General features: G+C 54.4%; 1 protein-coding gene across 2 annotated transcripts in view; it reads left to right on the top strand.

Moving 5' to 3' along the window:
- Positions 1–17,940, top strand: part of ARHGAP4 (Rho GTPase activating protein 4) — a 30,914-nt gene that overhangs the window by 1,092 nt on the left and 11,882 nt on the right. For both annotated transcript variants that reach the window (XM_036740504.1, XM_036740503.1), the window contains exons 2-10: positions 7,500–7,707; positions 7,875–8,037; positions 8,868–8,930; positions 9,300–9,491; positions 14,380–14,508; positions 14,608–14,829; positions 15,995–16,096; positions 16,248–16,439; positions 16,542–16,626. In XM_036740504.1, the coding sequence (XP_036596399.1) occupies positions 7,500–7,707; positions 7,875–8,037; positions 8,868–8,930; positions 9,300–9,491; positions 14,380–14,508; positions 14,608–14,829; positions 15,995–16,096; positions 16,248–16,439; positions 16,542–16,626 (1,356 nt within the window). The remainder of the gene's footprint in view (positions 1–7,499; positions 7,708–7,874; positions 8,038–8,867; positions 8,931–9,299; positions 9,492–14,379; positions 14,509–14,607; positions 14,830–15,994; positions 16,097–16,247; positions 16,440–16,541; positions 16,627–17,940) is intronic.

Here is a 17,940-nt window from a genome sequence, read left to right on the forward strand (position 1 = left end):
GTGATGCTTTGGGTGCTGTTCTGTCCCACCTTCCACAGGTTCCCCCCCCCCCACCACCACCCAAGAGAGCATGACCCTGAAGGGCGGAGGAATTCTCTTCTCTCTAGAGCTAATCTTCCTCTATGGAAATAATATGCAAATCACGTGAACATCTCTTAAAAGTTCAGCAAAAGAGGCTGGCAGGAGAATGGGCCTCAGTGACCAGGTATATAGGAGGCACCTGACAGAATCTTGGTGTCAGGAGGGACCATCTAGCCCAGCTCCTAACTAATCTGGGATCAGCATCCCCAACAACACTGAGGGTATCCAGTGTCCACTCAAGGCCCAGCAGGGTGCCGGATTCCAAGTCAGATGACCTTGGTTCCAATGGTGGCTGAGTAACCACTGAGCTGCATGGCCTTGGACAAGTCAGAGCCTTGGTTTCCTTATCTGTAAATTGAGAGGGTTGGATTATGATCCCCAAGGTCCCTTCTGGCCCTTAATCCTGTGATCCTCTGACCTCTGGAGGTAGCCCATTCTGATCTTAGTTCCAACTGAGCCAAAATCTGCCCTCCTGCAGCTTCTACTCACTGTACCTAGTTTGGGCAAAACACCAAGTCAGATCCTTCTTTGTCACTTCCCTTCAAATACTTGAGGCCAACTAGCCCTTCCTCTGCTCCCTCCCTCCTTTCTTTTCTAGTCTTACACATTCTTTAGCTAGTCCTGGCATGGCATGGTCTCCAGATTACTCTCTTGTTCTCTACTGTGATTTCTCAGCATCTTTGCTGAAATATGGTCTTGGCATTAATCCTACTGGCCATCCCCTCCCCCCCAGCTATCCCCAACATGGCTTTTAAAAAAAAGGCCCTTCCTTTGTCATTGGGCTCACTCTGGGCCTTAGCCTTGTGGCTGCTCTTCTCCCCTATTCAGCACTCCAGGCTTCTCAGTGGAGGCGGCTGTGGGTATAATAAATGGGTAGGAAAGCAGTGGTTGGTTACCACCAAGACCCTTGGGAAATTTGAAGAGGCCAAGATTGTTCTTGGGCACCCTCTTCCTTCCCTTTTGGGGCCTATCTCCCTAATTTTCTCATGCCCTCCAGCTGCCTGAAGCTGGCTCAGAGTTTCACATGTCACATTCCTCCCAACCCCTAACACAGTCCTGGTGCCATAGGTGGTCACAAATAAATAGAATTGGTCTGGATGTCATCATTTTGTTTTAATTCACAAATCTGCTGCCCTCCAGGCCCAGGCACCTAAAGCATACTGGAAAATCCTATTTAACCGTTGAGATCAAGGACTGAACCATTTGCTAATAGTTTGCTAATGGTTTTCCTTGCTAAGCGCACTATGTAGTTTTAGCTTATGAATGTTCACAGAGTGTCTTTATGGTGTATCTATATAGAGAACTATTATCAAATACATGTATAGTATATGTTATAGTGTAGTGTGTGTGTGTGTGTGTGTGTGTGTGTGTGTGTGTGTGTGTGTAGCAGTGACCAACAGCTAGCCAACCATTTTTGCCATCTATCACATTGTCTCAAAGAGGAAGAAAAGGTTCTCAAAATGAAGTTAATTTTAAGTCACTTTTAGGGCCTAGGGGAAGGTGGCTATAGGCAGTTCAACAAAGTTTAGAAATTTCCCCAAGTCCTGGGAACCTAGAGAGTGGTACAATCTGGTGTGGCCCTCTAACAGTGTATAAAGTGGGTGTTCAGGTATGAGCATCCACCAAGGAAGACTGAGTAGTGAATTCCACAATCAGGGTCCCATATAGTAGGCACCTTCCAGAATGTCCGAGGCACTTGGGAGCTCAAAGGGCTCCTGGTCCAGCTCTGGCCAGAGCAGTATCCCCCAACTACTCCAAGATCTTGTTTGACAAAGCCTTGGGCAGAGGTTTGGCAGTATCCTGACTTCCTTACGAGATGGAGAAGGAATGTGTCTGTTTCACAGCTTTAGAGCTGGAAGGGACCTCAGAAGCCACCACAACCCCATTCTGTAAGGGAGGCAAACTGAGGCCCAGAAAGAGAGGTGACTTAGCTAAGCTCCTGCAGGTGATGACCTTCAGAGGCATCCTTTGAACTTTCTGAGTCCTGAAGCCAATGTACTCCCCACCCTATCATGCTCTCCCTCTGCTGGAGATGTGGTTCAGTATTGATAGAGACTCTGGTAAGGGGACACATACTAGTTAGGGCTTTTACTTGAGCTAACAAATGACTCTCTGGCCTTAACAACAGAACTATAAGCCTGGAATTGGAAATCTTATTTTTGCTAGCGTTCTTCCTTAGTTGGCTGTTTGCCAGCCTTATCTTGGTGTGATGTAGGCACCTTTAGGTGGGGGGGGGGGGAAGGAGAGTTTTTAGGGCATCTGGTAGAAGCAGAGGGCCTAGGGGGTCCTGCTGTGGGGGAGGGGGAGGGAGATAAGTGGTAAACGCTTGAGGCCAGCTTTAGGACAAGCTGGAGGGGGGGAGGGGGAGAGCCCTGGCTGGTACGGGAGGGGAAGGAAATAGTAATGTCTAGGGAGGCAGCCCAGGGGCTTTCCAGAGCTTAGGGACAGGAAACGAAGGAGGAAGGGAGTTTGGCTGGGGCTGGAGGCCTAAGGAGGTCTCCCATGGCCCTGCTTCTTGCTCAGTATGCCCACTCTTATCTTCCTGTAGGGCCGAGCAAGAGTCCTCTCTGGCTTCAGATCTGGAGTGTGGTGGCCCAGGGGGAAGGGGAGATGGGATCCCACCACATCTCTATGGAGGCACTCAATAAAGTCCCCCTGAATTTGAATTTGAATACACACTAGAAGCAAATGGTTTAGTAGGAAGCAATTTAGTATAATAGCAAAAGTGTGGGACTTGGCCAGAGTCTTGGGTTTGAATCTTCCCTCTTTATTTACAAGCTAGCATTGTTAGGGTGAGCAAATCATAGACTATCAATGAGCTCTGGTTTTCTGGTCTGTAAGATGGAAACGATATGCCTCACAATGTTTTCATGAGGGTTAAATGAGATAATGTCAGGCAAGGCCCTTTGTAGCCTTGAAAGTTCAGACCCTGAGATATCATCTGGCTTTCAGAGGCCTTTATGACCTCCTTCTTCCCTTGCCCTCCCCCACATACTCTGTGATTCAGTGACTCTGGCCATGAACAAGACCCTCCATCTCTCGGCTCTGGCCTTTCTCTCTGCTTTTCCCCTATGTTCCCCCTCCTCAGCCCTGACCACTGAACTCCCCGGTTTCCTTTAGGTCCTAACTAAAACCCCACCTCCTACAGGCAACCTTCCCCAAACCCCTTAATTCTGATGCCTCCCTCTGGTCATCATTTCTGGTTTATCCTATATAGAGCTTGCTTTCTACATGTTTGTTTGCATGTTCACTGCCCCATTCATTAGATTGAGTGAGAGCACCTGGAGGGCATGGCCTAACTTTTGCCCCTTTTTGTATCCCCAGCACAGTGCCTGGCACACAGGAGACATTTAATACATTTGTATGGACTGACTTTTAGGAGGCTCCTGTAATAGTTCTAATAAGATGTAATGGGGGCCCGAGTTAGGAGGAAGAATGCTAGAGATCAGAAGCCATAGAATGGATAGAATAGGCCTTAGCCCCTGCTAACAGAAGGGGTGGTGATGCCAGTGGTGATGGACCAGTCTGTGATGCCTCTGACATTCCTAGCCCAAGCCTCAATGATACCTCTGAGGCGTCACTGACAGAGAGGGCCAAGTCAGGAAAGCAGCCAGGTTTGGACCTGAATTGGAAGTTCCAGTGGGTCCTCCAGGGGCTGATGCAGGCTGACAATTGGACAGTTGGGAATGATCATTCCATTTTCAGTGTGAACCTTTACACCTTGGAAATCAGCAACCCTGACAAAGCAGGGCTTGATTGCTAGTTTTGTTGAGGCTCCCCACCCCTGGTCTAGACTAAAGAAAGTGTTATTAATCCAGAATAAATTTCCAAGGGTTTCCTGCCTAGAGACAGTTAAACATTTACCAGCATATCCCAGGTTAGGGAGAAAGTGCTTTGTAACCCTTTGAGGGCTGTAGAAATGAGGATTCTTTCTGTTAAATGGGACAAGAGCTAGATTGGCCACCAGGGGAGACTACAGCAAGCCTAGGGCAGGATTGGGGGACATAGACACTTTTAAACAAAGAGCCCACAAAGGCTCTTTGGGAGAGGAGAATGGTGTCATGGAATTGGAATAGAAGCTGACCAGCATTGGTTGGGCATCTGCTGTGAGCAGGTCCCTGTGCCAGGCACTACAGACAATGTTTGTGGTTCAGTTGTTTTTGGCTGTGGCTGATCTGACCGTTTAGGGTTTTCTTGGTGGAGATACTTGAGTGGTTTTGCCATTTCCTTCTCCAGTTCATTTTACATATGGGGAAAGAGAAGTGACTTGTCCAGGGTCACATAGCTACTAAGTGTCTGAAGTCGCACTTGAACTCAGGAAGAGAGAAGAGTCTTCCTGACTCCAGGCCTGGTACTCTATCCACTGCAGCCCCACCTGGCTGCCCAGAGACAAAGCAGAATTGGGCCAAAATGTGTTCTCTGCCCTCAGGAAGCTCATACACTGAGCTAGCTAGAAGATACAGTCAGGAGGGTGGGGTGGGAGGAGGCAAGTCTGGGAAGCCTTCTGGAGAAGGTGGTAAGGGATTGCTTCAGAGGGAAGGGGAGGATATCCTGTGCCTAGGGAAGAGTATTACCAAATGCATGGAGGCCGGAGAGTGCTGTGAGTGAGACGATTTGGGCTCCCCCCACCCCTAGGCCTGGGACTGAGAGTCCGGGCATCTCTCTGGGCCTTGGTTCCCTTAACTGCAAAATGGGACCACTTGCACAGTACAGATGTAAATAAAACATTTTGTAAATTTTTAAATACTGAACATAACTGAACACTCACCATGAAACCTATTATTATTCAGTCCCATGAATTTTTATTAGTAATAAGAGCTGACAATTTTATACGGCACTTTAGGGTTTACAAGGCACACATTTACACACATTCTCATTTGGTCCTGACAATACCCCTCTGACCTAGGTACTATCCCGTAGGGGATATGACTTGGGTCCCTATCCCATAAATAAGAACACCAAAGTTCAGAGAAGTTACAAGATGTGTCCAAGGTCACACATTTATTCAGGATCAGAGGCAGGATTCAAATGCAGTGCTTTCCTGCTTCCTAGGCCCTTGTGCATAGAGGATTCCTCCTAGACTGAAATTCTTCAAACACAGGGACTGAATCTTTTTTTGTCTCTGGGTCTCCTACAAGGCTCCACTTAGGGTACTATACTCAATAATTGGGTGTTGGCATTTGAAGTTAGACCCAGAGTCTCACTGAAACACTTCATTGTGCCTAAAGATATTCAGGGGCTCCTGACTTCCTGCCAGCCCAGGAGGAGAAGTGTAGGTCTTGGGTGCCTAATATATGCAGAGTACTGTCATAGGATTTGGAGAGATGGGAACTTGAGGTAAGACATAAGATGATAGGCCACAGGGGCCACAAGTCCCAGGCAGAGGGGGATAGGCATCAGGTCACTGTTCCCTGTCCAGTGGCAAGGGGATCATGTGAAGGTCTGGAAAGGATCTCAGAGGCAGCTAGTCACATTCCCCTCATTTTCAGAAAAGGAAAGAGGCCTAGGGTGGGGAAGGAACTTGCCCCAGGTCAGAGGATCACACGTTAGAGCTAGAAGGGACCTTTTGTTAGGTCCCAGTGAAATTTCCTTCCAGTCCATATTTATTAGATGCACATGGGCCTCAGGACTGGAGAAGCCTCTGGCGGCAGGGCCTTGTGTAAGAATCCCCTTTATTCTGATTCTGGTCAGTGGGCATCTCACCTTCCTGAAGCCCTCCAGGAACAGGGGAGCCACCAGGTAGACCAAGTCACTTCTGGAGAGCCCAAATCATTAGCAAGTTTTTCCTGACATCAAGCTGAAAACTCTGCAAACGCCACCCACTGCTTGCTTGCAATTCTGCCCTCTAGAGGCAAGCAAAACTCCTTCCACAGGACAGCCCTCCCAATTCTCATGTTCCTCTCCCGTGGCCATTGAAAGTCTTCTGTTCATTAGGTTGGGTCTCTTCACTCCCTGGAACTGTGTGGTCACATTGTGAGCAGTGTGTCTTTCCTGTGCGGACTGGTGTCCCATGTGCCCTGTTGTGAATCATGACAGTTTTGAGAGATGGCCAGAGAAGCTGGGCACCGAGCAATGATCATACATCTTGAGGCCATAGGTCACTGTGGCAAAAGATGGTACAGGGTTGGAGAACCTGCAGCCTCGAGGCCACATGTGGCCCTCTAGGTCCTCAGGTGCAGCTCTTGGACTGGTGGCCCTTTGACTGAATCCAAACTTCACAGAATAAATCCCCTTAATAAAAGGATTTGTTCTATAAAACTTGGCCTCAGTCAAAAGGCCGAACCCAAGGACCTAGAAGGCCCCTGTGGCCTGGAGGCTGAAGGTTCCCCAGCCCTGGGAGAAGGATTGCAAGCCTGGGCCTGAAATAATTAGAGAAAGTGCTGTGGAGGTCTCGGCAGCAAAGATGAAGAGAAACCATTGTCTACTTACCCCTTCCACACTGTGGGGGTCAGGGCGCAACACCTCTATGATTTGGAAAATCTGTGTATTCCAGAGAAGTCTGAATTTGATTTTTTCTTTTATGGAATGTTTACAGTATCATATTGGAAAATTTGGATTGATATTATACCATACTATACGTATACTTTATGCATTTCTGAATATCTAAACTTTTTCTGTGTTGTCTGCTGGCCTTTGCGTGTTTGCGGCTTCCTCAAAATTCCCAAAAAAATTCCATTTCTTATGCTGATATAGTGAAACCAAGCTGGGGAAAGTTGTGATGTGGAAGGGATAACTGTATAAGGGAAGAAGAAGTGTTGAGTGTATTAGTGTGTGGGGGGGAGGGGCTGGGTGGTTTTGTGTAGACCTGGAGGACAAGGCCCCTGTCACCTCACCCTGTCCCCTTATAGCTCACTGGAGCTCAGAGAGCAGGGAAACATCATGGTATACAGTGAGTAGCTAGGTGGTACTGCAGTGGATAGAGTGCTGGGCCTAGAGTCCAAATTGGGTTCCAACTTGGCCTCACTTACTATCTGTAAGCTAGTACTTATTAGCTGGGCAAGTTACTTCTCTTTGGGTCTCAGTTTCCCATAAAAATGAGGGAGTTGTATTAGATCAAGGCTGATCCTTTTAAAAAGTAAAATTTAACTAAAATACATTTTGATTGATAGCTTTTGTTTTCATGTAGACCCATGCATGCTCCTGTGGGTGACCTTAGTTTCTTCATCTGTCCACAGAGGGGGTTGGACTCTAGTCCTCTAGGGCCCTTCTAGCACTGGATCCATGAGCCTCTGAGATGAGTACCCACACGAGGAAGCCAAGGTCGCTTCTGCTCTTATTTGTTCTGGGCTGCCCTGTTTTTTTTGTCAGCCTGTGCCACCCCTGGTCGCCCCTTGTCCCCCTGTTTCTCCCTCCCCTTCCATCCCTGTGTGTCCTTAGCTCTCCAGAGGGCTGACCACCCTTCCCCTTGCCCCCCACAGAGATCCGATGGCAGCTGGCAGAGCAGCTTCGGAGCCTGGAGGGTCAGGGCGAACTTCGGAGGGAGCTGCTTCAGGATCTGGGCGAGTTCATGCGGCGCAGGGCCGAGGTGGAGCTGGAGTACTCCAAGGGACTGGAGAAACTCAGTGAGAGGTTCCTGGCCCGAGGGGGCCGGACCAGTGGCAAGGACCGAGACCAGCAGAACTTCCGGTATCAGGGCAAGACCTCATCTGAGGACAGACCAGGGAACGGGGATGGGGGTAGGGTCCCACCCCAGAATGCCTGGCCTTAATTGGGTGAAGCCAAGGGCCTGTGGGTGGCGATGGGGGGCCTTGGGTCCTCAATGCCCCTGGCCCATCCCCTATGTCACCCCCCAGGAAGGAGCCGTCCCTTCTGTCTCCCCTGCACTGCTGGTATGTGCTGCTGCAGCAGACTCGGCAGGAGAGCCGGGATCACGGGGCCCTCAGCGAGGTGCTGGCCGGGCCCCTGGCCCAGCAGCTCAGTCACATTGGAGAGGACGTAGGGCGGCTGGTGAAGAAGGTGACCGCCCGGGCCCAGGCGGAGGGGGACCAGGGGCAGAGAGGGCTCAGTGCCAGGGTGAGAATGGTCAGACATGTGCTGAGCTGAGAGTGGAGATCAGAGGAACAGAAGGGAGTGGCCTGCAGGCAGGCTCTGTGTGTGTGTGTGTGTGTGTGTGTGTGTGTGTGTGTACATGTATGTGTGTGAGGGGGCTGTGAATAGCACTGATGTGGAGGCCTGCTTGGGACAGAGAGCCCTGAGGGGGCTGTCCTCAGCCTTGCAGCCTCCAGGAATGAGGTGGTACCTCATCTGGGCCTTGAAAACCAGTGGGCCTGACACAGAGTAGCTAGGATGACATTCCAGGCAAGGGAAACAGCATGAGCCAAGGTACAGCAATGTTTGTGTGTGTGTATGTTTGAGTGTGTGTTTTTGGATGTGTTTGTATGTTTTGTATTTGTGTATATATGAGTACATATGTGTTTATTTGTGTGTATTTGAGTGTTTATTTTTATGTGTATAAGTGTGTTTGTCTAAGTGTGCATGTGTATTTATTTTTGTATATATGTGTGTCTAAGTGTGTTTGTGTATATACTTGTGTATATGTGTGCTTATATATTTGTGTTTTAGTGTTTATGTGAGTGTGAGTGTATTGGAAGATTGTGATGAGTCAGAGAAGACACTGGTTAGGCTGACAGGAGTGTAGGGTGGGCACAGTGGGAGCACAGGTGATGGGGCTAGCTTGGGGGGGCCTCCAAAACCTAAAGAGTATGGCCTTTATCAGGTAGGTAGGAGACAGGTGGGCCCGAATCTCTCTGTGATCAGTGAGCCCCCCCTCCCTCCTTCCTCCCTAGAGTAAAGATCTGGAACAGCAGTTACAGGAAGACCTGCTCAAAGTGGTGTCAGAGCTGCAGATGGTGAGAAGGGGGCAGCCTGGGGGAGGGGCGCCCACCTAGGCCTTTAAGGGCAGCTGTGACCTCAGCCAGTGCCTTTGTTCTCTGGTGTCTAAGGACTCTCCCCGTCTCTAAGGCTATGGAGTGTGGCCCTCTATGACATCATTGGGTTCTGGTCTACTCTGACCAGTGCCTGCCTGGACCAGTTCGCTGTACTGGTCCAGGAGGGAGTGGTCTTAAATTACTGGCCCTCCTGGCCGGCTCTCCCGGCCCTCTAAAAAAGAAAGACTAAGGGGGTATAGCTTATGGATAGACAAACCCCTTGTGGGGGGAAGTGCCAAAGAGTCGAGTGGTCAGTGCCTTGATTGTACTTTTACTTCTGCTTTTCCCCAGGCCATGAAAACCTACCAGACATACAGGGCAGAGAGCGTGGGCTCTGAGGGCAAGCTGAGAGAGGCTGAGCGACAAGAGGAGAAGCGAGCTGGCCGCAGCGGGGAGTTCAGCCCCTCACAAGGCGTAGATGGCCATGGTTGGGCTCCTCCACGAAGAACTTCCCTCAAGAAGGGTGGGCGCTTGGTAGAGAAGGTAGGGAAAGGGGCGGGGGGTCCAGGGCAGCCCAATGGGTTGGTCTTGGGGGCAGGGGGAGCCCATTTGCCTTTATGGGGGCAGCTTAGTCTAGTAGAGAAGGGAAGGGTAAGGGTCTGGGGGGCCAGCCCAGTGGGCAGGTGTTAGGGGCAGGGGGGCCAGGGCAGTCCAGTGGGCAGGTCTTGGGGGCAGGGGGATCCCATTCACCTTTATGGAGGCAGTTTGACCTAGTAGAGAAGGGAAAGGAAAGGGTCTGGGGGGCCAGGACAGCCCAATGGGTAGGTCTTGGGGGCAGGGATGGGCCCACTCGCCTTTATGGGGGCAACTTGGCCTAGTAGAGAAGGGAAAGGGAAGGGTCTGGGAGGCTAGGGCAGCCCAATGAGCTGGTCTTGGGGGCAGGGGGGGGCCCACTTGCCTTTATCAGGGCAGTTTAGCCTAGTAGAGAAGGGAAAGGGAAGGGTCTAGGGGGCCAGGGCAGCCCAATGGGTAGGTCTTGGGGGCAGGGATGGGCCCACTTGCCTTTATGGGGGCAACTTGGCTTAGTAGAGAAGGGAAAGGGAGGGGTCTGGGGAGCTAGGGCAGCCCAGTGGGATAGGGCAACCCAATTGGCAGGTCTTGGGGGCAGGGGGGGCCCACTTGCCTTTATCAGGGCAGTTTAGCCTAGTAGAGAAGGGAAAGGGAAGGGTCTGGGGGGCCAGGGCAGCCCAATGGGTAGGTCTTGGGGGCAGGGGTGGGCCCACTCGCCTTTATGGGGGCAATTTGGCCTAGTAGAGAAGGGAAAGGGAAGGGTCTGGGAGGCTAGGGCAGCCCAATGGGCTGGTCTTGGGGGCAGGGGGGCCAGGGCAACCCAATTGGCAGGTCTTGGGGTCAGGGGAGGCCCACTTGCCTTCATCGGGGCAGTTTAGCCTAGTAGAGAAGGGAAAGGGAAGAGTCTAGGGGGCCAGAGCAACCCAAATGGAAGGTCTTGGGGGCAGGGGGGGCCCACTTGCCCTTATCAGGGCAGTTTAGCCTAGTAGAGAAGGGAAAGGGAAGGGTCTAGGGGGCCAGGGCAGCCCAATGGGTAGGTCTTGGGGGCAGGGATGGGCCCACTCGCCTTTATGGGGGCAACTTGGCCTAGTAGAGAAGGGAAAGGGAGGGGTCTGGGGAGCTAGGGCAGCCCAGTGGGATGGTCTTGGGGGCAGGGGGGATGGGGCAACCCAATTGGCAGGTCTTGGGGGCAGGGGGGGCCCACTTGCCTTTATGGGGGCAGTTTAGCCTAGTAGAGAAGGGAAAGGTAAGGGTCTGGGGGGCCAGGACAGCCCAGTGGGCAGGTGTTGGGGGCAGGGGGGCCAGGGCAGTCCAGTAGGCAGGTCTTGGGGGCAGGGGGATCCCATTCACCTTTATGGAGTCAGTTTGACCTAGTAGAGAAGGGAAAGGGAAGGGTCTGGGAGGCTAGGGCAGCCCAATGGGCTGGTCTTGGGGGCAGGGGGGCCAGAGCAACCCAAATGGCAGGTCTTGGGGTCAGGGGGGGCCCACTTGCCCTTATCAGGGCAGTTTAGCCTAGTAGAGAAGGGAAAGGGAAGGGTCTAGGGGGCCAGGGCAGCCCAATGGGTTGGTCTTGGAGGCAGTGGGAGCCCACTTGCCTTTATGGGGGCAACTTGGCCTAGTAGAGAAGGGAAAGGGAGGGGTCTGGGGAGCTAGGGCAGCCCAGTGGGATAGGGCAACCCAATTGGCAGGTCTTGGGGGCAGGGGGGGCCTACCTGCCTTTATCAGGGCAGTTTAGCCTAGTAGAGAAGGGAAAGGGAAGGGTCTGGGGGGCCAGGGCAGCCCAATGGGTAGGTCTTGGGGGCAGGGGTGGGCCCACTCGCCTTTATGGGGGCAATTTGGCCTAGTAGAGAAGGGAAAGGGAAGGGTCTGGGAGGCTAGGGCAGCCCAATGGGCTGGTCTTGGGGGCAGGGGGGCCAGGGCAACCCAATTGGCAGGTCTTGGGGTCAGGGGAGGCCCACTTGCCTTCATCGGGGCAGTTTAGCCTAGTAGAGAAGGGAAAGGGAAGAGTCTAGGGGGCCAGAGCAACCCAAATGGAAGGTCTTGGGGGCAGGGGGGGCCCACTTGCCCTTATCAGGGCAGTTTAGCCTAGTAGAGAAGGGAAAGGGAAGGGTCTAGGGGGCCAGGGCAGCCCAATGGGTAGGTCTTGGGGGCAGGGATGGGCCCACTCGCCTTTATGGGGGCAACTTGGCCTAGTAGAAAAGGGAAAGGGAGGGGTCTGGGGGGCCAGGACAGCCCAGTGGGCAGGTGTTGGGGGCAGGGGGCCAGGGCAGTCCAGTGGGCAGGTCTTGGGGGCAGGGGGATCCCATTCACCTTTATGGAGGCAGTTTGACCTAGTAGAGAAGGGAAAGGGAAGGGTCTGGGAGGCTAGGGCAGCCCAATGGGCTGGTCTTGGGGGCAGGGGGGCCAGAGCAACCCAAATGGCAGGTCTTGGGGGCAGGGGGGGCCCACTTGCCCTTATCAGGGCAGTTTAGCCTAGTAGAGAAGGGAAAGGGAAGGGTCTAGGGGGCCAGGGCAGCCCAATGGGTTGGTCTTGGAGGCAGTGGGAGCCCACTTGCCTTTATGGGGGCAACTTGGCCTAGTAGAGAAGGGAAAGGGAGGGGTCTGGGGAGCTAGGGCAGCCCAGTGGGATGGTTTTGGGGGCAGGGGGGATGGGGCAACCCAATTGGCAGGTCTTGGGGGCAGGGGGGGCCCACTTGCCTTTATCAGGGCAGTTTAGCCTAGGAGAGAAGGGAAAGGGAAGGGTCTGGGGGGCCAGGACAGCCCAGTGGGCAGGTGTTGGGGGCAGGGGGGCCAGGGCAGTCCAGTGGGCAGGTCTTGGGGGCAGGGGGATCCCATTCACCTTTATGGAGGCAGTTTGAGCTAGTAGAGAAGGGAAAGGGAAGGGTCTAGGGGGCCAGGGCAGCCCAATGGGTAGGTCTTGGGGGCAGGGGTGGGCCCACTCGCCTTTATGGGGGCAACTTGGCCTAGTAGAGAAGGGAAAGGGAAGGGTCTGGGAGGCTAGGGCAGCCCAATGGGCTGGTCTTAGGGGCAGGGGGGCCAGGGCAACCCAATTGGCAGGTCTTGGGGTCAGGGGAGGCCCACTTGCCTTCATCGGGGTAGTTTAGCCTAGTAGAGAAGGGAAAGGGAAGTGTCTAGGGGGCCAGGGCAGCCCAAAGGGTTGGTCTTGGAGGCAGTGGGAGCCCACTTGCCTTTATGGGGGCAGCTTAGCCTAGTAGAGAAGGGAAAGGGAAGGGTCTGGGGGGCCAGGGCAGCCCAATGGGTAGGTCTTGGAGGCAGTGGAGCCCACTTGCCTTTATGGGGGCAGCTTAGCCTAGTAGAGAAGGGAAAGGGAAGGGTCTAGGGGGCCAGGACAGCCCAATGGGCAGGTGTTGGGGGCAGGGGGGCCAGGGCAACCCAATTGGCAGGTCTTGGGGTCAGGGGGGGCCCACTTGCCTTCATCGGGGCAGTTTAGCCTAGTAGAGAAGGGAAAGGGAAGGGTCTAGGGGGCCAGGGCAGCCCAATGGGTTGGTCTTGGAGGCAGTGAGAGCCTACTTGCCTTTATGGGAGCAGCTTGGCCTAGTAGAGAAGGGAAAGGGAGGGGTCTGGGGAGCTAGGGCAGCCCAGTGGGATAGGGCAACCCAATTGGCAGGTCTTGGGGGCAGGGGGGGCCCACTTGCCTTTATCAGGGCAGTTTAGCCTAGTAGAGAAGGGAAAGGGAAGGGTCTGGGGGGCCAGGGCAGCCCAATGGGCTGGTCTTGGGGGCAGGGGGGCCAGGGCAACCCAATTGGCAGTTCTTGGGGTCAGGGGGGGGCCACTTGCCTTTATCGGGGCAGTTTAGCCTAGTAGAGAAGGGAAAGGGAAGGGTCTAGGGGGCCAGAGCAGCCCAATGGGTTGGTCTTGGAGGCAGTGGGAGCCCACTTGCCTTTATGGGGGCAGCTTAGCCTAGTAGAGAAGGGAAAGGGAAGGGTCTGGGGGGCCAGGACAGCCCAATGGGCAGGTGTTGGGGGCAGGGGGGCCAGGGCAGTCCAATGGGTAGGTGTTGGGGGCAGGGGGAGCCCACTTGTCTTTAAGGGGGGCAATCTGGCCTAGTAGGGAAAAGAAAGGGAAGAGGTTAAAGGGCCAGGGCAGGCCTTGGGAGCAGTTGGAGGCCTGCTTGCCTTTATGGGAGGCAGCTTGGCTTACTAGAGGAAAGAAATGAGGAATTCTATGAGACAGATGTGTGTGCTCCTTAGTCACTTTAGGGGGATCAGGGGTCACAAGAGCTGCTTGTGGGACATTGGGCAGTTCATTGGTCTCTGTGAGCATCCATCTCTGTTTCCTTTTTGGGGGGGAGCTGAGAGTGCCCTCTAGAAAGAGGGCCACTGGCCTAAATCCACCATGTCTAACTGCCACTGCAGCGGGGTGAGGCAGGGCAGAACACAGTGGGTGTCATAGAAGCCTGGAACCTTGAAAGCAGTAGGACCCTGAAGAAAACACTGAGTCCAACTTCCACAAGGCTGAGGAAGGGAAAGAGAATCTCATAGAGGGGAAGGGATTTTCCCCAAAGTTACAGAACTGGGAAAAGTAGAAAGAGAATTCAAACACTGATCTGACTCCCAAATATAGTGTATTTTCCCCTGAATGGGCTAGGCTAGAGGGGCCTCTGTTTCTTGCTGAGGGCACTCCTCTCCTGAGCTCTTGCTTGGAGACTTTCCCCCAATCTTCCCAAGACTGGAGGGAGGGAGGGAAAGAAGAAATGGCACCATTTTAAAGGCAGGCAGACAAAGGCTCACAGAGGTGAATGTGTGCCCTCTGGCCTTCCCTCTGCCTCCTGCCCTGTGGGATCACCAAGGTCCTCTAGGCCTCTAAGCTCCATTGGGGCTCCTCTGTGCTTCCTGAACAGCGCCAGGCCAAGTTCTTAGAACACAAGCTGAAGTGTACCAAGGCGCGAAACGAATATCTGCTCAGTTTGGCCAGTGCCAATGAAGCTGTCAGCAATTACTATCTACGAGACACCGTTGCCATCATGGATGTAGGTGCCTGGGATGGGGGTCTGGGGGAGGGTGGGCCAGGAGGGCCCTGTTTTGGGGGTCAGCCTGCTTAGGGGCTCTTTGGCTTCTGTCTCCTGTAGTGCAGTGATCTGGGCTTCCACCTGGCTCTGGGCAAGGTTCTTCGTGGCTATGCATCAGCCGTGACCCAGGCCAAGACCAGCTCTGGTCAGGGCTCCAGCAAACTGGAGGTAGCCGTGGACACCCTGGACCCAGAAGGAGACAAAAGCAAGGTGTTGGAATTCCATGGTGCTGCCTACTGTCCGCCTCAACGATTTGAATACCAACCCTATGAAGGGGATGAGGTGAAGAAGGCTCTTGTCCCTGAGAATTCCTGAGTTCCAACCCTGGGTCCCCATCTCTGATCTCCTAGGAAGAGTCCAAATAGGCGCCCCCCCCCCCATGCCAGTGATCCAGAGAGAGAGGGAAGAAACTAGCATACAGGGCATACCCTTATCTGGGCCTCAACCTTCTCATCTATAAAATTCAGGGATATTAAAAGGCCCTTTCAATGCTGAGGTTCGAGGAAGGTTTATCCTGAGTGTTGGGCCGTCCAGTTTGGAAATGCTGCCACCAGGTGGAGGTAGTAAGCCACTGTCACTAACTACCCTTCATGGAGTCCACAATTGGTGGCTCTCTCCCCAAGTCTAATTGAACTTGACAGTGAATATTCCACATCCTCTCCAATACGTGGATGTCCAAATAGATTCGGCCAAATATCTCACAAGTCCTCAAAACAGGCACCTCTGGTCACTAAAAGCCCTTGTCACTTGGGGCTACTCTGGTTCTGTCATTCAGAACAAACCTCTGCAGGTCTCCCACTGAAAGCAGATGGAGAACCCGTAACCCCAGGCAGTAGGATAGGGTGACAGGTAGTGGGCAGGCGGGTGGGCACTGGCCTCGTTTCATTCCTCTTTGCCCTTCCCTTTCTCTGTTTTCCCCTCTTTTTATCTGGTCCTAGATTTCTCCCCCCACTCCCCACCTCCACCCCATGCACACACAAAGAAAAGCCACTTCTTGGTTATCTTTCTTATCTCCCCTTGGGTTTTTCTTTAGCAGCTTATAGGAACTAATGTTATGGGGAGACCCTGATTAGAATCACAGCCTTCTGAATGCAGCACAGTGTCTGGAAGCAGGAAGCTAACACCTCACGATGGCCTAGTTCTCTTGGACTAATCAGATAGAGAGACTTTTTGGGACTCCCTTCCGGCTCTGCGCGGGGAGCTGAACTAGCCCATGCCTTCTCTTTATGGGGCCCAGACAATTTGTTGTCACTTGGGTTTTTTGTCTAAGCTACAAACTTTCTTCCTTCAGAAGGTTTGAAAGTATTCTCTAAGCTAGACTAATGGATAACAGAGCTTTTCCAGACAGGATGTGCCACAGTCTTGTCTCTTCATGGTCTGTCTTGAGTTCTCCCTGTTTCACATGTTTCTGACTGGCTGTTTCCTTGTCTCACCTCCAACCCTGCAGGTGTCTGAGGTCCAAGTGCCCTCAGACCTGGAGGATGAAATCCTTCCCCGAGCTAAGAATATTCAAGCCCGCCTGGATCAACAGAACATTGAAACCGGGGAGGTAGGTGGCTCAGTGCCTGATGGGAAGGGATGGAGCCGGAACCCCACGGCAGGGCACCAGCCCCTCCACACTCTCTCTGCCTGACATGAAGCTTCTCCTTCCCTCCACCCAATGTGGCCCTCAGAACTGTTCGTTTGCTCCTTACCTTCAGGTCAACAAGACCCTGAAGGCTAGCTTGCAGTCTCTGCTGGATCAGGCCTCCTCCGATGACAGTGATGTGTTAGAGGCCTTCCAAGCCAGCCCGTCCACTGAATCACTTAAGTCCACAGGCTCGGACCCTGGCTGTCGGCAGCTGGCACGAAGACGTGGCCAGCAGCAGGAGATGGAAACCTTCTATATCCTGGTGAGAGTCAGAGGGGTGGGGAGTGATCTTGGGAGCTGGGGCTCCAGGGCTGGCAGGGTCACGAGATTCAGGGCCAACCACTCCATCCCTTGGGCCCCGTAGAAACTGCAAGAATATCTGAGCTGCAGAAGCATCCTGGTCAAGCTGCAAGTAAAACATGAGAAACTACAGGAAGCCATTCAGAGAGGTGGGCCTGCCCCAGACACCTAGCTTCACCCCCTGCCTCCCAGGCCCTCCCCTCTGCCCCCCAGCCTCAGGTCCCGCACCCCAACCCCTACCTCCCAGACCCTTTCTCCCAGTCCCTGCCCCAAACGCCTGCCTCTGCCCCCCAGCACCTGCCCCCCAGCACCATGCTCTTTCCACCAGCCCCTGGCCTCCAGCCCCTGCTTCACAGCCCCTTTCCCCAGGCCCTGCCCCTCAGTCCTTCCCTCGATACCCCTGCTCCCCAGCCTGCCCAGTCCCTTCCCCCCAGCCTCTGCTTCCCAGCCACTGCCCACCCTAGCCCTTGCGGCCCAGCCCCAGGCTCTTTCCCCCAGCCCCTGCTGCCCAATCCCAGGCCCTGCTCCCCAATACCTGCCCCTCAGCCCCTGCTGCCCAATCCCAGGCCCTGCTCCCCAATACCTGCCCCTCAGCCCCTGCCACTCAACCCCTGCCCCTCAGGCCCTACCCCCCAGCTCCAACCACTGTTCCCCTGCCCCCCAGCCCCAGGCCCTTTCCCTTAGCCCCTGCCCTCTAGCCAGTGCCCCCAAGCCTGAGCCCCCCATGCCCAGGCCCTGCCCCCCAGGCCTTGTCTCCCAACCCCTGTTCCCCACCCCTCCCATTCCCTGCCCCCAGCCTCTGCTTCCCAGCCACTGCTGCCCAACCCCTGCTCCTCAGTCCCCCTAGCCCCTGCTCCCCAGCCCTAGCCCCTACCCCCCAGACCCAGCCCCAGGCCCTGTCCCCCAGCCCCTGCCCCACAGGCCCTGCCTCCCAGCTCCTTCCTCCAAGGCCCTTCCCCCCCAGCCCCTGCTCCCCAGCCCCCACACTCCCTGCCCCCCAGCCTCTGCCTCCCAGCCCCTGCCTACCTCTAGCCACTGCCCCCCCCAGACCCAGGCCCTGCCTCCCAACCCCTGCTCCCCAGCCTCCCAATCCCTGCCCCCAGCCTCTGCCACCCAGCCCCAGAGCCTGTTTCACAGCCCCTGCCCCCCAGCCCCAGCCTCCCAGCCCCTGTCCCCCAATACCAGACCATTTCCCTCAGGTCCTTCCCCCAGCCCCTGCATCCCAGCCCCTTTCCCCCATCCCCTGCCTCCCAGCACCTGCTCACCCCTAGCCTCTGACCCCTAGGCCCAGCACCTGCCCCCCAGTCCTAGGCCCTTTCCTCCAGGCCCTGACCCCTAGCCCCTGCCTCCCAGCCCCTGTCCCCCAAGCCCTGCTTCTCAGCCCAAGACTCTGCCCCCCAATCCCTGCCCCCTAGGCCCAGTCCCTGCAACCCAGCACCAGGTTCATTCCAGCAGCACCTGAC

The sequence above is a fragment of the Trichosurus vulpecula genome (assembly GCF_011100635.1).
Source record: "Trichosurus vulpecula isolate mTriVul1 chromosome X unlocalized genomic scaffold, mTriVul1.pri SUPER_X_unloc_1, whole genome shotgun sequence".
In the NCBI taxonomy this organism is placed as follows: domain Eukaryota; kingdom Metazoa; phylum Chordata; class Mammalia; order Diprotodontia; family Phalangeridae; genus Trichosurus; species Trichosurus vulpecula.